At 61.6% G+C, this 22118-nt stretch overlaps 1 protein-coding gene across 8 annotated transcripts in view; it reads left to right on the top strand.

Annotated features, from left to right (window-relative positions):
- The window catches only part of PEMT (phosphatidylethanolamine N-methyltransferase), an 83044-nt gene extending 64507 nt beyond the window's left edge, over positions 1 to 18537 (top strand). For 6 of the 8 annotated variants that reach the window (XM_070482231.1, XM_070482226.1, XM_070482227.1 and 3 more), the window contains 5 exons: positions 1813 to 1928; positions 12004 to 12149; positions 14603 to 14714; positions 17820 to 17894; positions 18241 to 18537. In XM_070482231.1, coding sequence (XP_070338332.1) covers positions 1813 to 1928; positions 12004 to 12149; positions 14603 to 14714; positions 17820 to 17894; positions 18241 to 18298 — 507 coding nt within the window. In that variant the 3' untranslated portion in view covers positions 18299 to 18537. Of the gene's footprint in view, positions 1 to 754; positions 887 to 1812; positions 1929 to 12003; positions 12150 to 14602; positions 14715 to 17819; positions 17895 to 18240 lie in introns of those variants that run through there. The other 2 variants (XM_070482232.1, XM_070482228.1) reach the window with 2 other exon arrangements.
- The last annotated feature ends 3581 nt before the right edge of the window (positions 18538 to 22118 follow it).

Genomic DNA, 22118 nt, shown 5'->3' with positions numbered 1-22118 from the left:
TGGAGTAATGATACCTGCTGAAACTTAGATGAACCTCAAACATTATGTTAAGGGAAAGAAGCCAGACACAAAAGGTCACACACTGTATGATTCTGTTTGTATGAAACTTACAGAAGAGGCAAATCCATAGAGACAGAAGGTAGATTAGTGGTGCCAGGGGCTGGGAGGAGTGGAGAGTGACAGCTACTGGCCACAGGGTTTGTATGTAGGGTAATAGAAATATTCTGGAATTAGACTATGGTGATGGTTGCACAACTAAAAACCACTTTGAATTATATCTCAAAAATTTTTTTAAAAAACACAAAGTGGCCATAAGGAGTGTGAAGTCTGTGGCCTTGGGCCCCACGGTGCCATCTGCAGGCTGCTAGGTGGTGCATTCACCCCGGAAGCACTCACGCCATTCTCTTTCTGAGTGAGGACTGAGCTTCCCACGGGGTCAGCAGAGGCCGCCTGCCTGGAGCCGGACAAAGGGCTTGTTTACCTTCCGAGAGGGTGGGCAGTGGTGCCAACAGTGGAGACCTGATTGAGGGGAAGGCCCAGGAGCCACCTCCCTCACCTCTCCTTCCCAGAAACTTCAGCCTGTACCCGCCTCGCCCCCCGGCCTGTTACTCCCCAGGAAATCTGAGGACAAGCCTGGGAGCTACCTCCAGGGAGAGAGTCAGAGAGTCGGTGGCCTTGGGCCAAGTCGCTGGTGGACCTGGAGCTGCTAATCACTGTCCCTGCTGATTAATTGCCAGGAAAGGCAGGTGCATCTGGGAAGCCAAGCCGGGCAGCAGGCGGAATCACGGCTGAGGCCATAATGGAGATAGATGGCCCCCGGGGTCCAGTCCTCTTCCAGTGCGCAGAGCTGCAGAGCGCCAGCCACGGCCTTCAAGATGCTCCGTGTGTGTGCATATATTCCTGTTCAGGGCCCCGATGGACCACTCACTCACACAGAGAGATCACAGCCACCTTGACTTCCCGCCACCTCCTTTCCAGCCTCCCTGTGTATTTGCCTTTTTCACCCTCTGCCTCCCTCCCCGCTCCCACCCTGTCCATTCACTAGTGCACATGGTGCAGCGGGAGCCCAGCGTGGCAGCGACGTGGGTGCGGGGAAGGGGGGCGGTGGGGACAGCAGGGGCCAGAAGGGCATTTTTTAGAGCTGTTTGTTCGCCTCGCTCCACTGGCAGCTATTGGAGGTTGATTATAGATATGATTAGTTTGAAAAAATAAAATAAGGATTCTGTGTCTGAAATGTAAAAGCTTGAAAGTCTGTGCCTCAGGGAGCGGGGGAGGCGGGGGTGAGGGTACGAGGTGCCCCTGCCGGCCTTGCCTGGCCACCTGAGCGGGGGTGCCGGCCCCTGTGGGCGCCGCCGCCGCAGGCCTCCTTGGCAGCTGCCCCATGTGTTGGCGGTGGCACCCTCTCCTCCGCTGTCTCTTCTTGTCTGCTGTGGGCGTGCTGGAATTTTGCCTCCCGGGCCCCAGGCTCGGAGGGAGGCTGAAGTCTGGTCTGAGCCCCGTGCCGGCGCAGGGGTGTTTCCGGGGCTGCCGGGCCCCTTCTGCTTCCTGCCGTGTTCGAGGGGTGTTGGGTCCAAGAGCTGCTTCCAGGAGGACCTCGTGGTCCACCCAAACAGGACTAAGGGAGTGTGGAGATGCTCGCAGAGCTGGACTGAGAGCCACACAGCAGCTGCTCCCGTGTAATTCTCCTGCCTCGCAACCAGGGGCTTCAGAGCCTTGGAGCACAGAGACCTGCTCCCCACCTCCACCCTGGCCCCGGGATTCTGCCCAGCAAAGGTCTTATGTTTCCTCCTCCTCCTCTCTTCCCCCATTTAGGTTGCGAGATGGGAACAGAAAACTCGCAAGCTGAGCAGGGCCTTCCGATCCCCGTACTTGGCCTGCTACTCCCTGGGCTGTGCCATCCTGCTCCTGAACTTCCTGCGCTCACACTGGTAAGCCCCAGGCTGGCGGTACAGGGCTCCATCAGGAGGGGGTGGCCAAAGCCCAGGGAATTCTGCTTTCCGAGGCCTTGTGCCATGGCAAGGCACCCTTTCCCTCTCAGGTCCATTAGACTCCTGTCAGTAGAGGAGTCCTCATGACCTTGGGAAGGGGACAGTGCCTGGACCTCAGGGCATGGGGCGGACAAGGCCTGGGCGGTCCTCAGGCTCGGGGCCTTCCCCAGGCTGAGGCTGATGCCAGCAAGCCACTCAGTCCGCCTCTGGACCTGGCATGTTACCTTCCTGCCATCAGAGAAAGAGGCTAGGGCCAGTGGACTTGTTCTGGAAGATGAGGCACTGCTAGCAGGACCTGGGAGCAAGCCCTGCTGCCCAGAGGCCAAGTGAGGTGAGGGGAGCAGGGTCAGCTGTGGAGGAAGGAGAGTGGGTTCAGGTTGTCGGACGTGGCCAAGCCCAGCGCAGCCTGTCCCTGAGCCTCAGGGGCTCACCTCTTGGGTTCTGTGAGAACCATCGCAGAGCACACTAGCTCGTGGCCTGACCATGGCCCATGCAGTGCTTTGAAAAATGAGAAAGCACACGTGAGAATTCCAGTCTCCACACGTGGGAGCCCTCACCAGGTGGCAGCTCCTCCTTTGGACAGCCCCCACGGTCCCCGTGGCCCCGCCCTGCAGGCACAGGCTGAGGAGGTGGAGCACGATGCTGGATACTCCTCCCTGGCTCCTGGGAAGTGGCCTCTGTAGCTGCCACGGGCAGGGGACCCTCACACCCACACTCACACATGGAGAGAGGGTGGCCTGGCCTGCCCTCTCCACATCCAGGGTGCCTTTGCCTTCCACCCTCGATGTCTTCTCACCTTGAGGGAGTGTGGCTGGGAGGGGCTCTGCCAAGGCTGGCCTTCCCCATTGGACCTTTGCCTCCAGCCTGTGCTTCTTGGCCTTTCAGGCTGCCTCTCATCTCCTACTTCCTTTGCTCCAGGCCAGGATGGGTATCTCAAGGGTCATGGTCCTCAGAGGGGCGGGGCCCATGGCACCTGCCACCATGGGTTGAATGACATGAAGACATTCTCCAGAGAGGCCTATCTATGAAACAAAGGGGCAGGGGGCTTGGCTTACAGCCCTGCCTACAGGGTCTCTGGGTCTGCTGGCCCCCAAGGAGCATTTTCACATTTGTAGGGCAGAGAAGGGGCCCATTGCACAGATGAAGAAAGTGAGGCATGGCAAGAAGCAATGATTTGTTCAAGGTTTTCCAGCCCATGGAGCCTGAGATGGTGGGAGATCTGACAGCTTCAGGCTCAGCCGCAGCTTGGGGAGGAAAGACTCGATTCATTTAGGCCCAGGGAATGCAGTGGTCACAATGCTAGTGCATTCCCCCTAGGCTGGGCTCATAGGCGTAGGAAGTTTGGCGGGAGAGGGGAATGGTCCACTTTGCCCACCCTGCCATATGAGTGTGCCCCTTACAATGGAGGGGCCCTGGCCTGCCATCGAGAAGGTGGGAGTCAGTAGCCCATCTGAGCCCAAGCTGGGAGTGCAGGCCCCTCCAGCAGGACCGTGGGGGGCCTGCTTCTCTGCAAGCCCTGACCCAGGGACCCCTCTGGACCCCAGGCACACGCTCCCAGGTCTCTAGGAGTGGTGAGGCTGAGGAAGAGCAGAGGCTGGAGAGAGCTTGCCCCCACCCCAGAGCATGCTGGGATTGCAGTCAGGGCCTGTGCTCTGCCAGGAGAGGGCATGAGCCCCACAGCCCTCAGCCCAGTCAGGAGTATGGCCCAGGGGTCTAGAGGTACCCATCCGTGCCCCAAGTCACCACCAATGCTGAGTACCAGGTGTGGGCAGCCACGCTGCCTCCTGCCTGTGGCACCCATGGTCACAAGAGCCTTGGGGTTGGGCATTTGAACCCACACATCAGATGGGGGCCACGGCTGGTGAGTGGCAGAGTCAGGTGGCAAACCTGGCTGTCCTGGCCGTGTGGCCTTCCCCAGGGAGCTTCTCTGTCTCAGGGCTGAGTTCTGATTTCCCTGTCCCTCCTCCCTCGGTCATGGAGCCCCGTCTCCCCACTTGCTCAAGCAGAAGCCTTGGGGGCAGCCTTGGTTGCTTCCTGACATTTCCCTGCTCAGTCCCGCAGCACAACCTGTAATGCACCCTGGGTTCCAGCCCCGGGATCCATCCCTGCTCCCTTCCCTGTCTCTCTGAACCGTGCAGCAGTCTCCTCACTGCACAGCCGCACAGCATCTTGTTAAAATGAGAGTCAGACCATATCATCACTGCCTTACACCCCGACCCTGGCTTCCCACTGCAGGAAGGATAACGCCCAGATTCCTCACCTGGCCCCTCCGAATTCCCATGGCAGGGCCTCTGCCCTACCTCTTCCTCCACCTTTAGCTCTCAGCTTCTATGGCGCCTCCCAGAGAGCCCTCCCTGACTGCACCCTATGTGCAGAAACCCCGCTGTGGGAGCTAGCTCTAACTCGGCTCCTGCACGGCCCTCAGCACCTCGTCCAGTTGTCAGGGCTGACGTGAGACCCGCCTCTCGACAGACCGTAAGCTCCAGGAGGCTCAAGACTGTGTTCTGTCCTGTGAGCCGTTTATCCCCAGGGCCGAGCACTGCGCCTGGCTCAGTGAGTACTGAGGCTAAGTGCAGAATGGAAGGAGCCTGCACTGGGGGCCCAGCTGACCCTGGACCTTGGAGAAAGAGAGGTCAGGGGATGGCTGGGAGACTCCAGTGAGGTCTCTAAACACTGGTGAGAGCTCCAGGTATGTAAACAAGTTGCCCCGTTCTTGCCCGGCCCTTCTCTCCCCGGGCCCTGCTCCGACTGTGGTCACAGGGTCGGGGTTACAGATGCTCTGCCTGCCTTCCCACAGCACTCTCCCGGGGGAAAAGGGGGCTGCCCGAGACAGGCCTGGATCCATTCTGCCCCACCGCGGCCTTCCAGCCTCAGGGTCCTCAGCTGCCCAGCAGGAGAAGCCCCTCTGGCAGGGCTGGCGTAAGTGGGTGCTCAGCATGGCCCTTACTTCCTGGGTTTTTGGTGGCAGCAAGGTGCCCATTCTCAAGGAGCTGCAGATCTGCAGGCCCCGGAGGAGTGGGGACTGGATGGGGCAGAGGAGTACGGGGCCTCTTCCTGCTGCTGCCTCCAGACGTCCTCCAAGCCTGCTGGCACCCTCTGCTTAGCCAGCTACAGGTCACCCGTTCACATGTGGTCCACTTGATGAGAGTAGCACTTGAGGCTGCGAGGCGCAAACCCAGCCTCCCTCTCTTGGCCTGGTTGCCCTTCCGGGCCCTCTGTTACCCATTTCTTGGTGCCCCCTGCAAGAGCATCCCTACTGAAACCCTGTACAGGCATGTGCCACTGTGCACGTGGCCGGTGCGTGGTGGGCTCGCTTAGCGGAGCTGGGCGCAGGCTGTTGCAGAACAGCAGCCGTGGGTCTGCCTTATTCTCTGTCACCGCCACACTGTCCCTGTGTGGAGGCACCACTCTCCTAAGCAGCCTGCACACAGTCTGTCCGCCGTCTCAGCCCCTGCCTCTCTTGGCCCTGCAGCAGGAGGGCTTGCCCAGGTCCCTTGGCTGGTTCCTGACCGGCATGTGACCTGGGCCAAGGGGACCCCTCGGAAATGGGGGGACCTCGCTTCCTCCACTTGCACACACACCCCCAGCAAACTGGCCTGGGCTGGGCACTGGACTGGGGTGGGGTGGTCTAGCGATGGGCAGCGTGTGGTGGGTTGGGTTGGATGAGATGCCTGGGGTCAAGCAGCAGTTGGGATGTGGGAGGAGAGGGAGCCACAGGGGTTTCAGAGCAGGGGAGGGAATGAATGAACTGAGTCGGTGTTAGAATTTGCAGGGGCTTCTGGGTCTTCCTGAGCTAACCCCACCTTGCACTGCTTGGCTCAGAGGAAGCTCACTATTGGGCAGCCGGAGGTGGCTGGGGGCTGCCGGCAGGAGGAGCAGGCTGGGTCTCTGGAGGCAGTTAGTGCAGAGGCTTGAAGGAGGAGCGAGGCCTGATGGGCTCTGGGCGTCCATCAAAGCCTCCCCAGCTGGCACAGCCTCTGCACAGCTGGCCTTCGCGGGAGCCGGGCAGCCTGGAGCCGCTGCCCAGTAGTGAACCTGTCGGGACAGTGCTGTACAGACAGCCAGGAAGGCACCGCAGCCTTCCCTACTCTGCTGTCTTCCTTCCAGACAGCGGCCTCAGGGCAGGTGCTCAGAGGTGCTCGGGGCATCAGGGAGCCTCTGGTGCCCTTCATCAGTCACTTGATGGAGTTGTATTCCAGTATGCCTCAGAATTTTCCTGTGGCTTGTGGTAATAGGCATGCAAGCACAGGGCAGGGAGACCAGGGGCGGACGGCTCCCGCTCAGCGGCTGGGGTGCACTGTTCAGCAGGAGCAGGGCTGTGGCCAGGGGTAGAGGGAGCAAAGCTCCCTTACCTGATTGTCAGTTGCTTGGGGGCAGGTGCACCCTGCGTGTAGACTGGCCGAATCGGCGGATGTCAGCACATGTGTGGCTCTCTTCCCTGCGGCCGTCTGTGTGCTAGTCATTGCTGCATCCATGCCCGTCTGGAACTGCTCACAGACGTGGTCAGGACAGGCCTGATGGCCTGTGGCTACACGAAGGAGCAAGTGAAGGGAGCAGACGGGGAACAGTTTACTGCAGGGGGGCCATCAGATGGTGCAGTGAGAGCACAGCCAGAAAATGGGTCAGGGCCTCCCCCAGGCTCCCTGGGTATGCACAGGACTTAGTTCCTTGTGGCTGTAGGACGAGGCCCTCAGCTCCCAGAGTCTGCCTACCACTGCTGTCGGCTTCTTCCAGGCCAGTAGGAAAGTCTCTCTGACTTCTCTCTCTGACCTCCAGACCTCTTTGAAAGCCCCTCCTGCCCAGGGTAATCTCCCTTCCAATTAAAGCAGGGTCAACTGACCAGGACCTTAATTCCATCAGAGAAATGTCCTGACCTTGCCCCATCAGGGGAGGGAGATGCTGGTGTTCATGAGTCTGCCTGCATTCAGGGGGCCGATTACGCAGAGCATGCGCTCCAGGGCCCTGAGCAGCCCCTTGAGGGTCTGCCTGCCCTGCTGTGAAAGGGAGTTCTAGGCTGAGGGAGTGGGAGGGCAGGTGGGGTCAGCTGTAACTCTGCAGGCTGTGGGGCCATTGGGGGTCTACCTTGAGGGAAGGGCCCTGGTTAGAGGTGGAGGCACGGGCAACGGGTGGAGGTGCACCAGCAGGAGGCTGGGGCAGGAGGCAGGTGGAGGCCAGGCCTGCGCTGGGGGCAGCCGGAGGCCCATGCCAGCTTAGAACCCTGAGAACTGGTGGCTGGTTGGGGGAACAAGGGGCTCCCTTCAGACACCTTTCACCCCTTGATGCCTGGAGTTCTGTTGTCACCTGCCTGGGTCAGTGGGCTGTGTAGGGGGGTGCATGTCGGGACCTTTGGAAGCAGAAGCCTGAAGGCCCACAGTCGGTGCAGGTGGAAGGGGTGGGGCAGGGTCCAGGTGGGCAGCTGGAGAACTGGCCTCTCACCAGGAGGGGGCGGGGAACTAGGTTTGGCTACTTGGAGCAAAGGGGCCCGGGAGTAGGAGCAGGGGAAGGGTGGGTGCACCTCAACAGGGGGCTGGGGTGGCGGGTCCAGGGCCAGGCAGAGGGGGCCTTCCCCTGCAGAGCCGTGGGCATAGGACCCACAGCTAGGCAAGGAGAAGAGGACCCTCGCCCCAGCTGCCTTCCCACCCCAAGGCCCACGAGGAGGCTGATTGTCAGCCTGGGAGCCCCAGGCCTGCGGGGGCCGTGGGAGATGTTGGTGCGTGTTCCCACTGTTCTCGGGCTGGGAAGGCGGGTGGAGCCGTTGGCCTGGGGTTCTGCCCGTCCTACCCGAACCTGAATCCTTCCTGACTGGTAAGAGGTGACAGACCCTCTCCTGGCTGAGATGGGTTTGGGAAACACTTTGAGAAGGTGATGTGTTCAAATGTGCAGAGTCGGTACACCAACATAGCGCTAAATTCTAGTCCCTTGATGATTTTGGGGGGTGACATAGATGAACATTTTGTTTGTTTTAGCAGTTAGATGTTAATTTTAATGTATGTTAGAAAAAAACAAGTAAGCCCGTCAGATGCCTACTTTTGTGGATGGTTTTGCTTAGTACGGGGCGAAGTATGGGGTGCGAGGTGCCCTGAGCCTGAGATGGGGAGACAGGACGTGAGCAGCCGTTCATGCTCACCAGACCCGTCATGGAGACGCACCTCGAATGGCTGAGGTTTGTCAGGTGCAGAGAGAAGGGGAACAGGCCTGGGCATGGTGGCGCCCCGCCCCCACCTCCGCCCAGCTCCCGGCTGCAGGGGAGTGCAGCGCAGGTGGCCTGTCACACAGTGACGGGAAGCTCAATCCAAGTTTGGAAAATAGAACCTGAGACAAATGAGGGAGTCTCTCCACCCCCACCCCCAGTGCAGACTGTTTCCAAGGAAATTGCCTCCTCTGACTTCATTCGTCCGGAGCGCAGGGCCCACACAGCCACTCATCCCTTCCTTAATTTTCCATGTGGAATGGACTGTGCTTTCCTGGCTTAATGGAGGAGCCGGAACAGCACAGGTCACCTCACTGGGACCAGTCCGAAAACCCGCCGCTCCTGGCCCCGGAGCATGCCGCCTGTTGTGTGCAAAGGGCGCCTGAACAGAAGCCCCGGGAAGGCCCTGCCCCGTTGGCCGCTGACCTCGAGCGAACGGCCCAGAGCCCTTTGTGGGGAGCTGCGCGCCGAGGTGCCGAGGGTGCTGGGAAAGGTGCTGCCCCGCGGGACCCTCTCCTCCCTCTAGTGAAGGAATGGAAAAGAGGCCCAGGGGCAAGTCTGGGGCAGCCACGAGGCCGCATCAGGGCCACCGGCCCTAGGTCTGCCCTTCGTCAGGCATCTCCACCTGCTTCCAGCCAGATGGCTTTTCCTGCAGAGCCATCCCCCAGGGAAGCCGCTCCAGACAGCATGGGACGGAGAGGGCTCCCCTCTGTCTGCCCTGCACCCCCGCAGGCAGCCTGCTGCGTGGAAGCCGCAAATGACCTCTGGCAGGGGAGCTGGAGCCCACCCAGCTCGCAGCCCCGCAGCCCCCGGCTGCTTCTCTCGAGCCCCATATCTGGCTGAGGCAGGGCTCCCTCGGCCCCAGCCGCCCGGCGCTAACCCCACTATTGCAACAGCCTGACTGGTCCCCCGCTCTGCTGCTCCCAGCAGTGACCTCCCACCACAGAGAAAGCACTGCAGATCTCACACAGGCCAACGAGGCCCCTCTGCGGGCTCCTTCACGTCACTCTCCTGTCCTGAGCTTTCAGAAGTCCAGACCCGGCCCTTCCTCTTTCTGTAATGCTCTCCCTGCCTGCCTGCTTCCCATGGCAAATTTCTTCTGTCACATCTCAGCTAAGCCTCACCGTGGCCTTCTGGGCCCCCGTCTAGCGTGCCTGTCCTGCGGTGCCCGGTGCTCCGTCATGCAGACTCACCCCCGGCTCCATCATCTGTCCTTCCCACAGTCCACAAAGCCCCATGCACAGCCCTGCCTGGCCCTGTTCCTGCCTGCACAGCCACCAGCCGGGCTCGCACGGGGAGATGGGGTAACAGGCCCAGGCCACCAGGTCTGTCTGAACTCCAATCTCGCTCTTCTGCCAGGAGCCCTCAGCGTTTTTAGTGGGCTGCCACAGAGCACCCCCCAGAGAACTTGAGGCAGATGAGTATGCTGGGCTGTGGGCAGCTCGTGTCCAGTTAGATGGTGCCAGCAGGCCTCATTGTCCTGTGGGGGTAAGGAGTCAGCCCGGGGAACGGAGATACAGGTGCCAGAGCAAAACAGGTAGGCAGGCAGGGTCCAGGGCCAGGCAGTGGGGGGGTCACCCAGCCCACAAGAGTGTGGAGGTCTGAGCATCACCCCCAACACGTAAATACTCTCTGCTGCGTGGTCCCCAGTGCGGTGGTAGCCACGGAGCCAGGGGGCTGGCCTTTGAGCCTGCCCTGAGCAGGGCAGTCAGCCTTGCCAGAGCCTGCCCCCTCTCCATGCCCCCTCCCACCATCTATAGATGGGAGATGTGGGGCTGGGTGCCAAAACTGGCTGCTCTGTGGCCTCGGCTGCCGGTGTCTGCAGGGTGGAAGGTGTACCTGGGTCCTTGGGCTGCATAGAGGGTAGGTCTGCTGGTTTAGTGGGAAGTCAGGTGAGGGCATGGAAGGGCAGGGCATGGGCTGGCAGCCCACACAACACTGGCTGTGTGACCCTGAATCAGTCCGGGCGGCTCAGCCTGGAGCTGCAGGGTGACCCTGAGCCCGAGCAGCAGGAGGACAGAGGGAGGGCAGTGGTGGGTGGAGAGCTGGGGGTGTGGGCAGTGTGACCGGTGGCCAGGTGTGCCTGACCCATGTGCCCCTGTTTGCCAGGTCACCATGCAGGCTTCTGTGCAGTGTCCTGTTTGCTGTTTGTTTCCAGACCTTTCTCCCAGTCCCTCTTCCTGCACTCTGGGGCGAGGGGTGCCGTGTCCCCTCGAGTTGATGAACATGGACAATAACCCTTTCTGCCTGGTGTGTGCCAGGTGCCAGGGAGATCCTCACAGGAAGGAGGAACAGCCTCTGTTCTCTAAGAGCTGAAAATAGTTTGAGGAAAGAGTTCCAGGGAGGCAGTTTTTAGCTTCACATGAGGATAGTTTTACAACAAGGTGAATTTACCAATGGAATGAATGAATGAAGATGATGAGTTTGTTCTGCTTGGAAGAACCTGGCAAACAGAGGTACCTTATGATGGATGCTCAGATGCATAGGCGCACGGATGGATAGAGGACAGATTGATAGATGGAAAGATGGATGGAGGGAGGGTGGGTGGAGAGATGGGACGATGGATGGGCAGTTGGATGGAGGGGGACATGGGTGGGTGGATGGATATGTGGATGAGTGGGTAGATGGATGAATAGATAGCGGGTAGACTAATAGATGGACAGATGGATGGATGTAGATGGATGGATAGACAGGTGAATGGATGAGTGAGTGGGTGGATAGTGAGCTGCCCTGCTAGGAGGTACCTGGTAGAGTGAATACAAGTCGATGCCCTGCATGAGGCAGGAGATCTCCCTGTCTCTTCTGAGTGTTATGATCGGGGGGGGGGGGGAATGGGAAGCGTGTGTCTGTGGCACGTGCATTCACTAGCTCCCGTGCACATCCTTTCCTTTGAGTGTGTCCCTCCCGCCAGGGCCTGTTCCCCCACAATGAGGCAGCCCCTGAGCCTTGCTCCTGCGTATCACCCCAAGCCTAGTCGCTTTGCCCTACTCACACCAGGCCTTCCAGTCTTCAGGAGCCAACTGGAGAACCTGAACCTCCAAAACCACTAGCAGAGTCACCATTTTGGTCAACTCACTTGTCTTTTAACTAGGCCTTCCATGGCTTGGCCCCAAAGGGAGACTGCTAAGGGCATTTCAGGTGTGGAGGGGAGACATCCTGAGTCTCTGAGGTGCCGCTTGGGATGCAGCCAGCCCTGCGCAGGGGCCGTGGAGGCGGGAAAGGGGCAGAGCATGCCCCAGGCTTCAGGGTGCCGAGTCCACTCGGGGAGTGGGACGCCACGGTCACGTGTGGCACACGCCCGCTGCAGAGACACGTGGGCCCCGGGGCCTGCCGCACTACCTGGGGTGTCATCTTTAACCTTCTGAGCCCCGCTTGCCTCTGCAGTACCAGTTGCCAACTAGATACGAACGGAATTTGCAAACTGGTAGCCTGTGGGCTGAATCCAGCCTGCTGACATTTACAGAGTCCAAAATGGTTTTCATGCCTTGCCTGTTTCTAAAAATTAGGATATTTCACATACGAGTCAGCATTTCTGACTTATCTTGAAAAACCAAAAGATCTGGCACACCTGGGCACATTCTGGTCACTTCCCTGGTGGTGGCAGGGGGCTGCTGCTGCAGGGCAGCACCCCTTGGGCAGGATGGTGGTCTCCAGGTGCACTCCACCTGCAGCCACTGTGTAACCTGCCTGGCCCCAGCAGGCGCTGAGTTTGAGACCCATGAACTGGCTGCTCTGGGGGCCACATGAAGGATAGGGGCAGGAAGGGTGGGGTGGCCCCCTCTCCACATCAGTGACCTCCTGTCTCCCCTGTCCCCTGCCCCACAGCTTCACGCAGGCCATGCTAAGCCAGCCCAAGATGGAGAGTCTGGATAACCCCGTGGCCTACTGCGTGGGCCTTGCGCTCCTGGGAGTGGGCACTGTGTTTGTGCTCTCCAGCTTCTTTGCACTGGGCTTCACCGGGACCTTCCTAGGTAAGACCCCAAAGGCTGTGGACCTTGAGCAGACCCACTCGGGGTTCAGGGGAGGAGTTGGGGCCAGGTGGCCGACTGCCCTGCCATCTGTGGTGTCTTGTGGGGCTGGCTTTCCTGCTCTTGGCCTTGGCCTGTCCATGCTTAGCTCAGGAAGCTGTCTGGCTGCTTGGCTGCCAGGCCAGGCAGATTTAGGTCTGCTGCATTTGGGCCACAAGCGGGTGCTGGTGCAGGTTTGGGGCAGGTGAGAGGTGGCGCTGTCCCTCCTCTGCAGGCCCTCCTGCCTGCAGCTGCCGTGCTTTCAGGCTGGGAGCCCAGTGCTGGCCGGGCCGGACGTGCTCAGGACATCAGCAACTTCCAGCAACTTGGAAGCCCCAGAAGGAGAGCAGCCTCGGGGAGGGGCAGAGCAAGAAAGGAGGGCAGCACTGCCCACAGAGGGAGCCCCAGGTGGCACACGGTGCTGGCTTTTTGACGTGCTGGGTCAGGGGCTCCCGGATCCTCCTCCCTCTCAGCCCTTCACCGGGGGGGGGGGGGGTGGGGGGGGTGGGGTCCTGCCTGTTTCCTCCAGGGCCCCGGGTGGCCTCCGGCGCCCCCAGCTTGCCTGGGTGTCTCTATCCACAGTCGGCGGGGCTGCAGACTTCGGGCTGGGCAGGGCAGGCTGCAGCAGGGGCCGGCAGCTCCCGAGGAGCTCATGTGCATGGGCAGGTGAGGCGCACTTGGGAGTAGCCTTCCTCTGAGGGCCAGCGCTCCCGGCCGCCCTGCCGTGGGCCCAGCGCGGGCTGGGGCGCCCACAGCAGTGGGCTCCAGCAGGCAGTTCCGTGCCTCGTGCTCAGGCAGGAGCCGTAGGCAGCCCAGTGCTAGAAGAGGGCATGCAGGCAGGGACCTAGGAAGAGGGGGAGTCGGGTCGCCTGGGTCTGCCGGGTGGGAGTGGGTGGGAAGGCAAGGCCTGTGTGCAAACAGCAAACTCAAGGGCAGGGTGGCTGGTGCACAGGGGCCAGTGGGGCCAGGGCTGCAGGCTGGGGCAGGGGCACCACACATGGGTCTTTGAAGGCCATGCAGGGGACGGAGCTTCACTCCGAGGCAGGCGGGGGCCAGAAGAGGGGTCCTCTCCCAGCAGTGAGGAGGATGGACTAGGGGGCCAGGGAGAAGGTGGGGATCACAGTGTGGGCCTGGCAGAGCCGGGTGCGGACCACGGGAGGGAGGAGAGGCTGGGGCCCAGGGAGGGGCACCGTGCTGTGCAGTTCCGGTCCTCTGGAGCCCAGGGGTAAACAGCCCTCCAGCAACAGGTGCCACGGGCAGAGTGGGCAGAGAGCTGAGGAAGGGGCTGGTGGAGCCCCCAGGCAGTGTGGGGGTCCACTGCATGGTCAGGGCTGGGTGGGGAAAGCCCTCTGGAGGGGTGAGGCAGGGTGGGGTGAGTGGGAAGGAGCCTGAGGATAGCAGCCACCGCAGCAGCCCCCCACCCCCTCAAAGAAATGGCCCAGAAACTCTGAGGGGCCCACTGGGCTCTGGAAGTCCCTGCCATGAGTCACCCCAAAGCGGGTTTCTGTGCCACCTGCCTCCAATTGCAGCCCCACTTCCTGCCTCCTGGGAAAAAGCCTCCTGCAGCCCCTGGGCGGCTCCTCGGCCCCGCACCCTTTGTCCCAGACAACAAGTGACGCAGCTCCTGCCAGCCCTCCTGCTGTGGCTGCCCTACTTCTGCTTGGGGAAAGCTCCAAGGGACTTCTGGGGAGAGGAAGCCAGAGAACAGGGCAGTGCCCTTCACGGAGCGGCCGCTGTGCTAGGGGCCGAGCACTGGGGGGGGAGGCGAGGGGTGGGTCACTGGCCTGTCTGGGATCAGCCGTCCGATGGTCACACTCTCCACTGTGACCAGCTGCTCCGGGTCAGCTGCTGGTGGGAAACCGGCAATACGAGGGCTGACCTCCCGAGTAGGGGCCCAGGGTGGAGGAGCAGAGCAGCCCCCGTTGTTTCCCTAGGGGTGGGGAGGAACTCGCTGAGGCCACATCTGGGGCAAGGAGGGAGGGCATGGGCAGGAGGCAGGCCTGCTGAGACAGTGCAGGGGGGAAGGGTCTCCGTCAGGAGGCACCTTGAGCCGCGGGAGAGAAGTCCAGAGCGGGAAGAGGGCTTGCTGTACGCAGATCAGGGAGAGGCATCCTAAGCAGAGGGAACAGCCTGTGCAGAGGCACAGAGGAGAGGAGCAGATGGCAGTGGGGTAGGGCTCAGCGCCTCAGCTGCGTCTCCAGCACCCTGGAGACCTCGTGCCCTCTGAGGTGTCTGCATGCCTGTGGTCTCAGTGGCCCACCACCCGGGGTGCCCCCTCACTCAGCACACTGTTAAACCTGCTCCCTCCTGGCCTGGAGCCTCCTGGAGGGCAGGCCCTCCCAGGTTGAGCCCGGAGGCCTCCCTCAGTAATGGTGTGGCCAGGATGTGACCCTCCGCTCCTGCCCTACTGTCCACAGGTGATTACTTCGGGATCCTTAAGGAGGCAAGAGTGACCACGTTCCCATTCAACCTTCTGGACAACCCCATGTACTGGGGCAGCACGGCCAATTACCTGGGCTGGGCCATCATGTGAGTAGCAGGCCTCCCCGCTCCCTGATGGCCACGTCCGCAAGGACCACGGTCAGCCCGCGGCATTTGGGAGCCTGAGGATGGTGTCAGGGTCCCTCATCTGTGGAACAACCAGCATCCTAGAACAGGGGCTGGCACACTCTCCCGAAAGGGCTGGTGGGCTCAGCCCCGAGCCAGCACCAAGCAAATGGGCATGGCCAGGCCAGCACTGCCTCATTCACGGACGCTGAAATTTGAATTTCATGTAGTTTTCATGTGTCACAAAATATTCTTTTGATTCTTTTTTTTAACAATTTAAAAACGTAAAGATGACCTTGGCCCATGGACCACTGGCTGCTGACCGTGTGCTAGGACATCAGGGCTGGACGGCCCTGGCAGCCTCCAGCCCGGCAGGGGTGCGTCTGTGCAGAGAGGGCACCGGGGCCCAGGGCTGACTGCTGTCTGCCTCCGCCAGCTCTGGGGACTGACAAGTGACCCCTGGGGCTCGGGCCTCCCCTTCACGCCCCTCAGAGGCCCCAAAGTCAAGGAGGCCGGTACAGGGAGCACTGTGGGCTCTGGCTTCAAACCACACAGCCTGCAGAGCAGTTCCTGTCTGACCGTTTTCTGCACTGGGGCTCCTTCCACAGAAGGTTTTTTGCGGAAAGGGTTCTTTATTTAACACTTGAAAACCACTTGCCTAGAATGTTACAGGTGCTTCCAGAGACCAGAAAGGTTAGAGGACCCACAGGAGTGACTCTCAAATGGTGCAGTGTCAGCAAGATGTTCCCTCCCAACCCCCACCCTCGGGGCTCGGAGCCAGGCCCCCAGATCTGAGCACTGGGCTTTGAGTGAGGAGGAGCTAGAGGGGCTCGTGGGTCTGACTGGGACCCCAGCCCAGCCGCCTGCCTTCCAGCCTGGCGCCTCTCGCCTGGACTTGGCAGTAGGCTCCCGAGGGGCAGGCTGGGTATCTGCACACTCATCCGCTCCACAGAGCATCTCCCACGTAGGACCCCACTGCAGCCTTGCCTCCCCCACGCAGAACCCCTCCCTTCTCCCTGCCAGAGCACACGCTGTTCTCTCTCACTTGTACCCTCGGTTGGTCCTCCCAAAACCAACTGGAAATGTCCCCTCCTCCAGGAAGCCCTCCCTGACTGCTCCCCCATAGATGTCTCCTCTCTGCTCAAACGGGCTCTCCAAGGGCAGATGCCACACGTGGGTCTCCTCTGTGCCCAGGTCACCCCCACCTCAGGGCTGTCAGGCCAGGGTTCTCAGGAACGTGTAGGGGCATCCTAAGGAGGCCCTGTCAGGAGGACATCAGCTGTGCAGTGCTGTGCTGTGCTGGGGCTGGAGCCTCGCCTGAGCTTAGAGATGAGCAGTCACCCGGGCTGTGAGACGCTGACCCAGCAGGGCTGCTCCTTGGCTGCTGCGGTCCATCTGTCTCCCTCCTGGGCCCCCACAGATGGGGCTCCCTGGCGCCTGAGCAGCCAGGTGTGGGGAGCCCTGGCAGGATGCCTGGGGCACTAGGCCAAGAGCAGGGCACCAGGGCCTTGCACCCTCACCAGGCCCCCCCTTTCCAGCCCACTAGCGTGAGTGAGACGCCCCCTCCCCTAGAAGCACAGCTGGATGCCTGGAACCGACCCTGCCACCACCCCAGGCTCGGGGCCAGGCCTGGCTCTGGCATGTGGGTCACGACCTCAGTTTCCTCACCTGCAGAGAGGGATGGTCATGTCCACACAGGGTGGTTAGGATGTCAAGATCAGGGGGTGACAGCATTTTGAAAGGGAAGTTTCACACAGACATAACTACAAGCAGGGGTGCCTGCTTGGCTCACGATCTGGGGCCCAGTGCCGGGGGCTCACCTGGGGGGCAGCCGAGGCCAGCTGCAGGAGCCGCACCCATCTCTGGCCTCAGTGGCTCCTAGTTAACTTGGTTTCCCAGGCATGGAGTCATCAGTCTTAGGGTCGCTGTGGCCACGGAGCCCTGGTCTCTGGGCTGGCTGGCGGCAGGTCCGCCCACATCGGGCTCCAGCCTGCTATCTGCTCCACCCTGGCTCCCCGGTGCCTGGCTCGTGCATTGAGGACTCTGCTGCCTCTGGGCCACCACACTAAGGCCAGTGAGCAAAGCTCCGGGGGCAGAATTCATTTCAGCCCAGAGGGGTCTCTGTTTGGCCTTGGCCTCTCCATGTGGCAGTGGCAAGGACGAGAGGCCCACTCTGCCCTCAGGGGTGATTTGAATGGAGCCCTGGGGAGGGGGACAGCCTTCATGAAGTGCTCAGGTCTTCACTGTCCCTCCCAGAGCTCACAGGCGGACAGACAGACAGTGTGTGTCCTGGGATGTGGGCAGTGGGTAGGGTAGAGGGTCCCCGCAGGGTGCACACGTCAAGCTGCCCGCCCCCGCCAGCTTCCCCCCCCCCCCGGCCCTGGGCCCCACCTGGGGCTCCTGTGAAGGAGGCAGGACTGGGGACAGAGAGCCCACCTGGGGCCCATGTGCCCCACTGGCTCCTGGGCTCTCCTGTGGCCCCATGAGCCTGCTCCCCACCCTCTCTCGACCCAGTGGCCAAGCCCCTATGGAGCCCGTGGGATCAGAGGTAACTATAGAAAAGATGGGGGACAGCCTGACCGCAGAGGCTCCCAGGCTCCTCGGTGTGGCAGTCACAGCAGAGAGCCTGGGGAGAGGCCCTCAGACAATCTACCTGGCTTTGGGGACCTGGACCCATTTCTAGAAAACAATCTCCTTACCTGAGAACATCGTCACTGGTGGGCAGGGGTAGTGTTATCTGCCCCTGGAGCATCCTCCTGCACAGAAAAGGACACGTGGCTACTCAGCCATTCTGAGAGGCCCGTGTTCCCTCCTTCCCTGATTCGCGCCTGCTCTGTCCTGAGCTCCCGGCCGAGGTAGAGACCCAAGAAAAGTGGTGTGGGCCTGCCCTGAGGACCCCAGCCAGCCCCGGCAGGCAGGCGGCGAGCTGGCCAATGGGTCAGGATGCCCATGGCGGGGGCCCTGGTCTGAGCAGGAAAGCTGGGCTCAGGAAGGGGGCATCTGGTGCATGTCGTCAGGCCGCAGGGCCCCAACATGGCAGGGAGGGCCTGGCCCTGCTGGACCACTGACTGGGCGTCTTCTCTGCAGGCACGCCAGCCCCGCCGGCCTGCTGCTGACCGTGGTTGTGGCCCTCATCTACGTGGTCGCTGTCCTGTATGAGGAGTGAGTAGGCGGTGTCCCAGGCCCTGGAGCCAGGGCTGCTGTCTGACATCAGTGTGACCGCCCAGCTGGCCCTGCCTCTCCCTCCAGAGCCTTCCCCCGACCAGGGCAGCTCGGGCCAGGCTGCCCATTGGCTGGGCCACACCAGGTCACCGTCAGAGCAGCACACAGAAAGCTTAGACGGGGCACGGTGGGGCCTGAGGGCCCCAAGAGGCGGTGACGAGGTGGCCCTGCGCCCTCGTTGTCCCACTCGGATATCCTCGCTCTGTCCACGCTCCGGGAGGCAGGGCCTGGGAGGCGGCATGGCCCCCAAGGCCTGCTGACCTGGCCTCTCTCCTCGCCCCCACAGGCCCTTCACTGCCGAGATCTACAGGCAGAAAGCCTCCCAGTCCCACAAGAGAAGCTGACTGGGCCACGGCCGTCCCGCTGAGGGTCTGCTGCTCCTGGCCTGCCCCAAGTGACAAGCCCTTGGAGGGGGACAACGGTGCCTGGCCACAGCTTGGTGCTCGTGCCCGGTGTGGGCCACTCCAGTGCCTTGCAAATCGCTGCCTTGGGGGCCCTGGACATGCTGCCATGTGGCCACTGAGGCCCCCGCCCCTCTGTCCCCACCACATCCTGACTCACCAATAAAGGCCTCCTGACCCCAGCATGCCCCCAGGCCTCTGTCCGTCCAGGTGGGGAAGGAGCGGACTTGGGGATCTGGGGGGACGTTCCCCACAGGTTCCAGGCCAGGCTGGCGCAGCAGCCTGCTCACTGAGGCATCACAGCCCTGAGGTGGGCAACACCATCTGTGAGTGGCAGGAAAGGGCCTGCCCAGGTGTTCAGGCCTCCTGTGCCACCCACTGTACCCCTGCCCCAGCACCTTCTCTTCTGCCACGTCCCTTTGGGGAGCCAGCCCAGCCTCAGGGTGGGGGTGTCATCACCCCGCCCAGTGGCCCGACAGCCCCACATGCCAATGGGCTCCCAGCCCCTGTAAGCTGCCGTCCTGGGAAAATGCCCAGAGAGTAAACCTGTGCTGAACATGTAAAAAGTGACCTGGAAGCATGGGGGAGGGGATGTTAGTTAGCCTGGGGGAGCATGTTAGTTAGCCTGGGGGGGCATGATAGTTAGCCTGGGGGGCATGTTAGTTTGCCTGGGGGGCATGTTAGTTAGCCTGGGGGGGGGCCATGATAGTTAGCCTGGGGGGGCATGTCAGTTAGCCTGGGGGGCATGTTAGTTAGCCTTGGGGGGCCATGATAGCTTGGGGGGGCATGTTAGTTAGCCTGGGAGGGCATGTTAGTTAGCCTGGGGGGGCATGTTAGTTAGCCCGAGGGGGGCATGTTAGTTAGCCTGGGGTCAGGCCAAGGGCTTGGGCCAGGGTCCGGACCCCCGGGGCACTAATTGCAGAAGCCTGGGCCATGACACCCAGATGAGCTGGCCATGGGGACAGATCACCTCTGTGGGGGTCCTGAGGGTTATCAGGGGAGTCTAAATGTGCCTGAGCCTGTGCCTGGCGCTTCACCTCTGTTGGGCCCACGAGGGACCTGTCTCTGGGTGGAGATGCGCGTGCCCCTGTGGGCTGGCACAGAGCAGGCAGTTGGGGGACTGGGCTGGGGAGAAGGAGGGCTCGCTTGCTTCCCCAAAGCTGCCTCGCAGCTTGAGCCCGGGCGGGAGGGGAAGGGACGGGCGCTGGGCCACGGACTCTGGACACATACCTGCTCTGTGGCCGGCTCCACACTGACTGTGTCTCATGACTGCCAAACAGGCAGGGGTCACTCTGTTTGGTAGCAGAGGACTCGGGGCTCAGCAAGGCTGGGTGGCTTGTACCTGAGTAACAGCTCGTGGCCTGGAACTGAGGTGTGCCCCATTGCCTAGCTGAGAGCCGTTGAGAGAGAAGGGGCTCCCGAGGCCCCAGCCCCCACTCAGGCCAAACCTGGCGTCTCTGGTTCCCACTGACATGCTCTCCTAACCTCTCGTGGACCTCGTGTCACCACGAGGAGCACGCCGAGTGACCATTTGAGGTGTGTTGGTCCAGCCCGCCTGCAGAGCCATGTGGACGGGACCTGCCCCTGGCCCCAGCCTTACCTGTGCGGGCCCCAAGCCCTCCAAGGACACAAGGTTGGCCTTTTCCCCAGTTCAAGTTGGGGGACCAGGGTGATCTTGATCTCCACCTGTGTGCACAGCTCTCAGAGCCTCAGTCTCCTCATCTGTGAAATGGCCATCAGTCATACCTGCCTTGTGTATACAGCAGGTGCTCAGGCAGGGCTGGCTGGGCCTCCCTTGTCACTCGTGGAGCTCCTTGAGGCTTTCTCTTTGCTTTCTGGAATTCTGAGTCTGGCTCAGGACTTGAAGGGCCACAAGAGGCATCTGGTCTGATTTTACCCAACGCTTCAATCCTTGCCTCTCTGCTTGCACACCCCTAGGAACAGAGAGCTCACTCCTCCACAAAGACATCTGCACACAGCCTTTGAGGATAGGCAGGCCCCCAATGGCCAGGTGCCCCTTTGTTAGGGCAGGGGTGCTGAGCTCCCGGCGTCCTGACCCCTTGGTCCACATGGCTGTGGGAGGCAGGGCCAGAGCCATGGGCAGAGCTGGCTGTTGTTAGAAGGGTCTGCTGTGAACAAAACAGCGCTCAAAGCTGGCAAGGAAACTCCCAGCCAGCTCTGACCTCGGGTGAGGACGGGGGCACCCGGTGGGCGGAAGCACCTCTTCAGCTCCTTCCTCTGTTCAGATGGCTGCTGTGGACCAGGGTGGGCCAGGCCGTGGACCACGGACAGATGGGAGCTCAGGGTCCTCTGTGCAGGGAGCTGCGAGGGGTGGGCTCGGGCCAGCATGATGGCACCTGGGCACGTGGGTGCTGGCGGAGGACCCCTGACGAGGGCCTGCCTGGGCTCCTCCAATGGAGCTTTTAAGAACCTTCTAAATGGCTCTGCCGCCAGACCAAGCTGTGGCAGACATTTCCTGCCTTGGGGTCCCGCTGCACCCCTCCCCCGATCCACCCCCAACATTTGGTCAAATACTTTTAAAAGTTCCCATCACACTCTGAGCACGGCAGTTGCTGCCGTGCGAGTAGATGCTGCCTACGGCGGCCTCGGCCTTGGCGGGGCTGCTCCTGGTCTGAGGCCCAAACCCACGGGAAACGGCATCTCGGCGACCATTATGAACCTGGACAGCATACACATGATGCTCCGGCTGCCGGGCGGGGGGCGGGAGTGCACAGGTCCCCTCCGCAGTGTGGGGCCCAGAGTGTGCACGGGCCGGGCCAGACCACTGACGGTCGTGTGGGATTGCGAATGGCCCTGCTTACCCGACCAGAGGACTCACCTGTGGAAAATACACCACTCACCCCGGGCCAGTCAGATTCAGCCAGCCTGGGGCAGGGCCTGGCGTGAGGTCACGAAGGCCACCCCAGAAGAGCAGGAAAGGGGGTTTCAGATAATGAAGGGCTGGGCAGGGCATCTGCGCAGGCGCTTCCCCCACCGTCCCCCGGGGGTGGGCCGAGAGGAACTGCTTCCAGCTCCTCTCACTCTGTCCCTTTCTGAAACAGCTTGTGTGTAACCTTTGTAATAAAGAGATACCCCCTGAAAAGGAGGCGGAAATGAGGTGGCCCCAGCTAACAAGCGTCACTACTGCCTGATTCCTGGGGGAGTGGGCCCCCGGTGGCTCTGGGGCGTGAAGGACAGATGAGCTCAGGATTTAGTGAACTCAGCTGACTTGGGAGAAGGAGTCTTATAACCTGGCATCTGTGGGGTGGGGTGACATGCCCAGAAGGTACCAGGAATTGTTGTGGTTGAGAACCCAGGCTGGGTTCAGTACCTGCCACTGTCACCAGCTGGAAGGAGTCGGAGCGACCTGGGGTGGAGGCAGGGGTGCAGAATCTAGGCTGGGTCCTGCCCCACTGGATCTCCCTAAGGAGAGCTGGGTTCGAATCCCTTCCCCTGCCGCTTCCAGGCATCTGCTCTTCCAAGAGGCCCTCCTAGGACTCCAGGCTGTGGCGGGCGTAGCTGCGTGGGAGCCCCTATTACACTGGCCCGGCTGTGGCCATCAGTAAGGAGCCATCCCGTTTCAGAGCCCGGCTGCCCCTCCAGGACCTTTGTGGGAGGCAGGGGAAGGACCCCTGGTCTGGGGGTGATGCAGGCGCATGCAGCGACCCCACTTGCATGCTCAACTGGTCCCCTTCTGCAGGGAAGGCCCACCGTCCATAGCAGCCCCGCGTGCAGGGCACAGGCTCAGTTCCTTCTCACCTTG

This window comes from Equus asinus, chromosome 13, assembly GCF_041296235.1.
Source record: "Equus asinus isolate D_3611 breed Donkey chromosome 13, EquAss-T2T_v2, whole genome shotgun sequence".
Classification (NCBI taxonomy): Eukaryota; Metazoa; Chordata; class Mammalia; order Perissodactyla; family Equidae; genus Equus; species Equus asinus.
The sequence above is the reverse complement of the archived record's forward strand: the minus strand, read 5'-3'. Positions and strand labels throughout refer to the sequence as shown.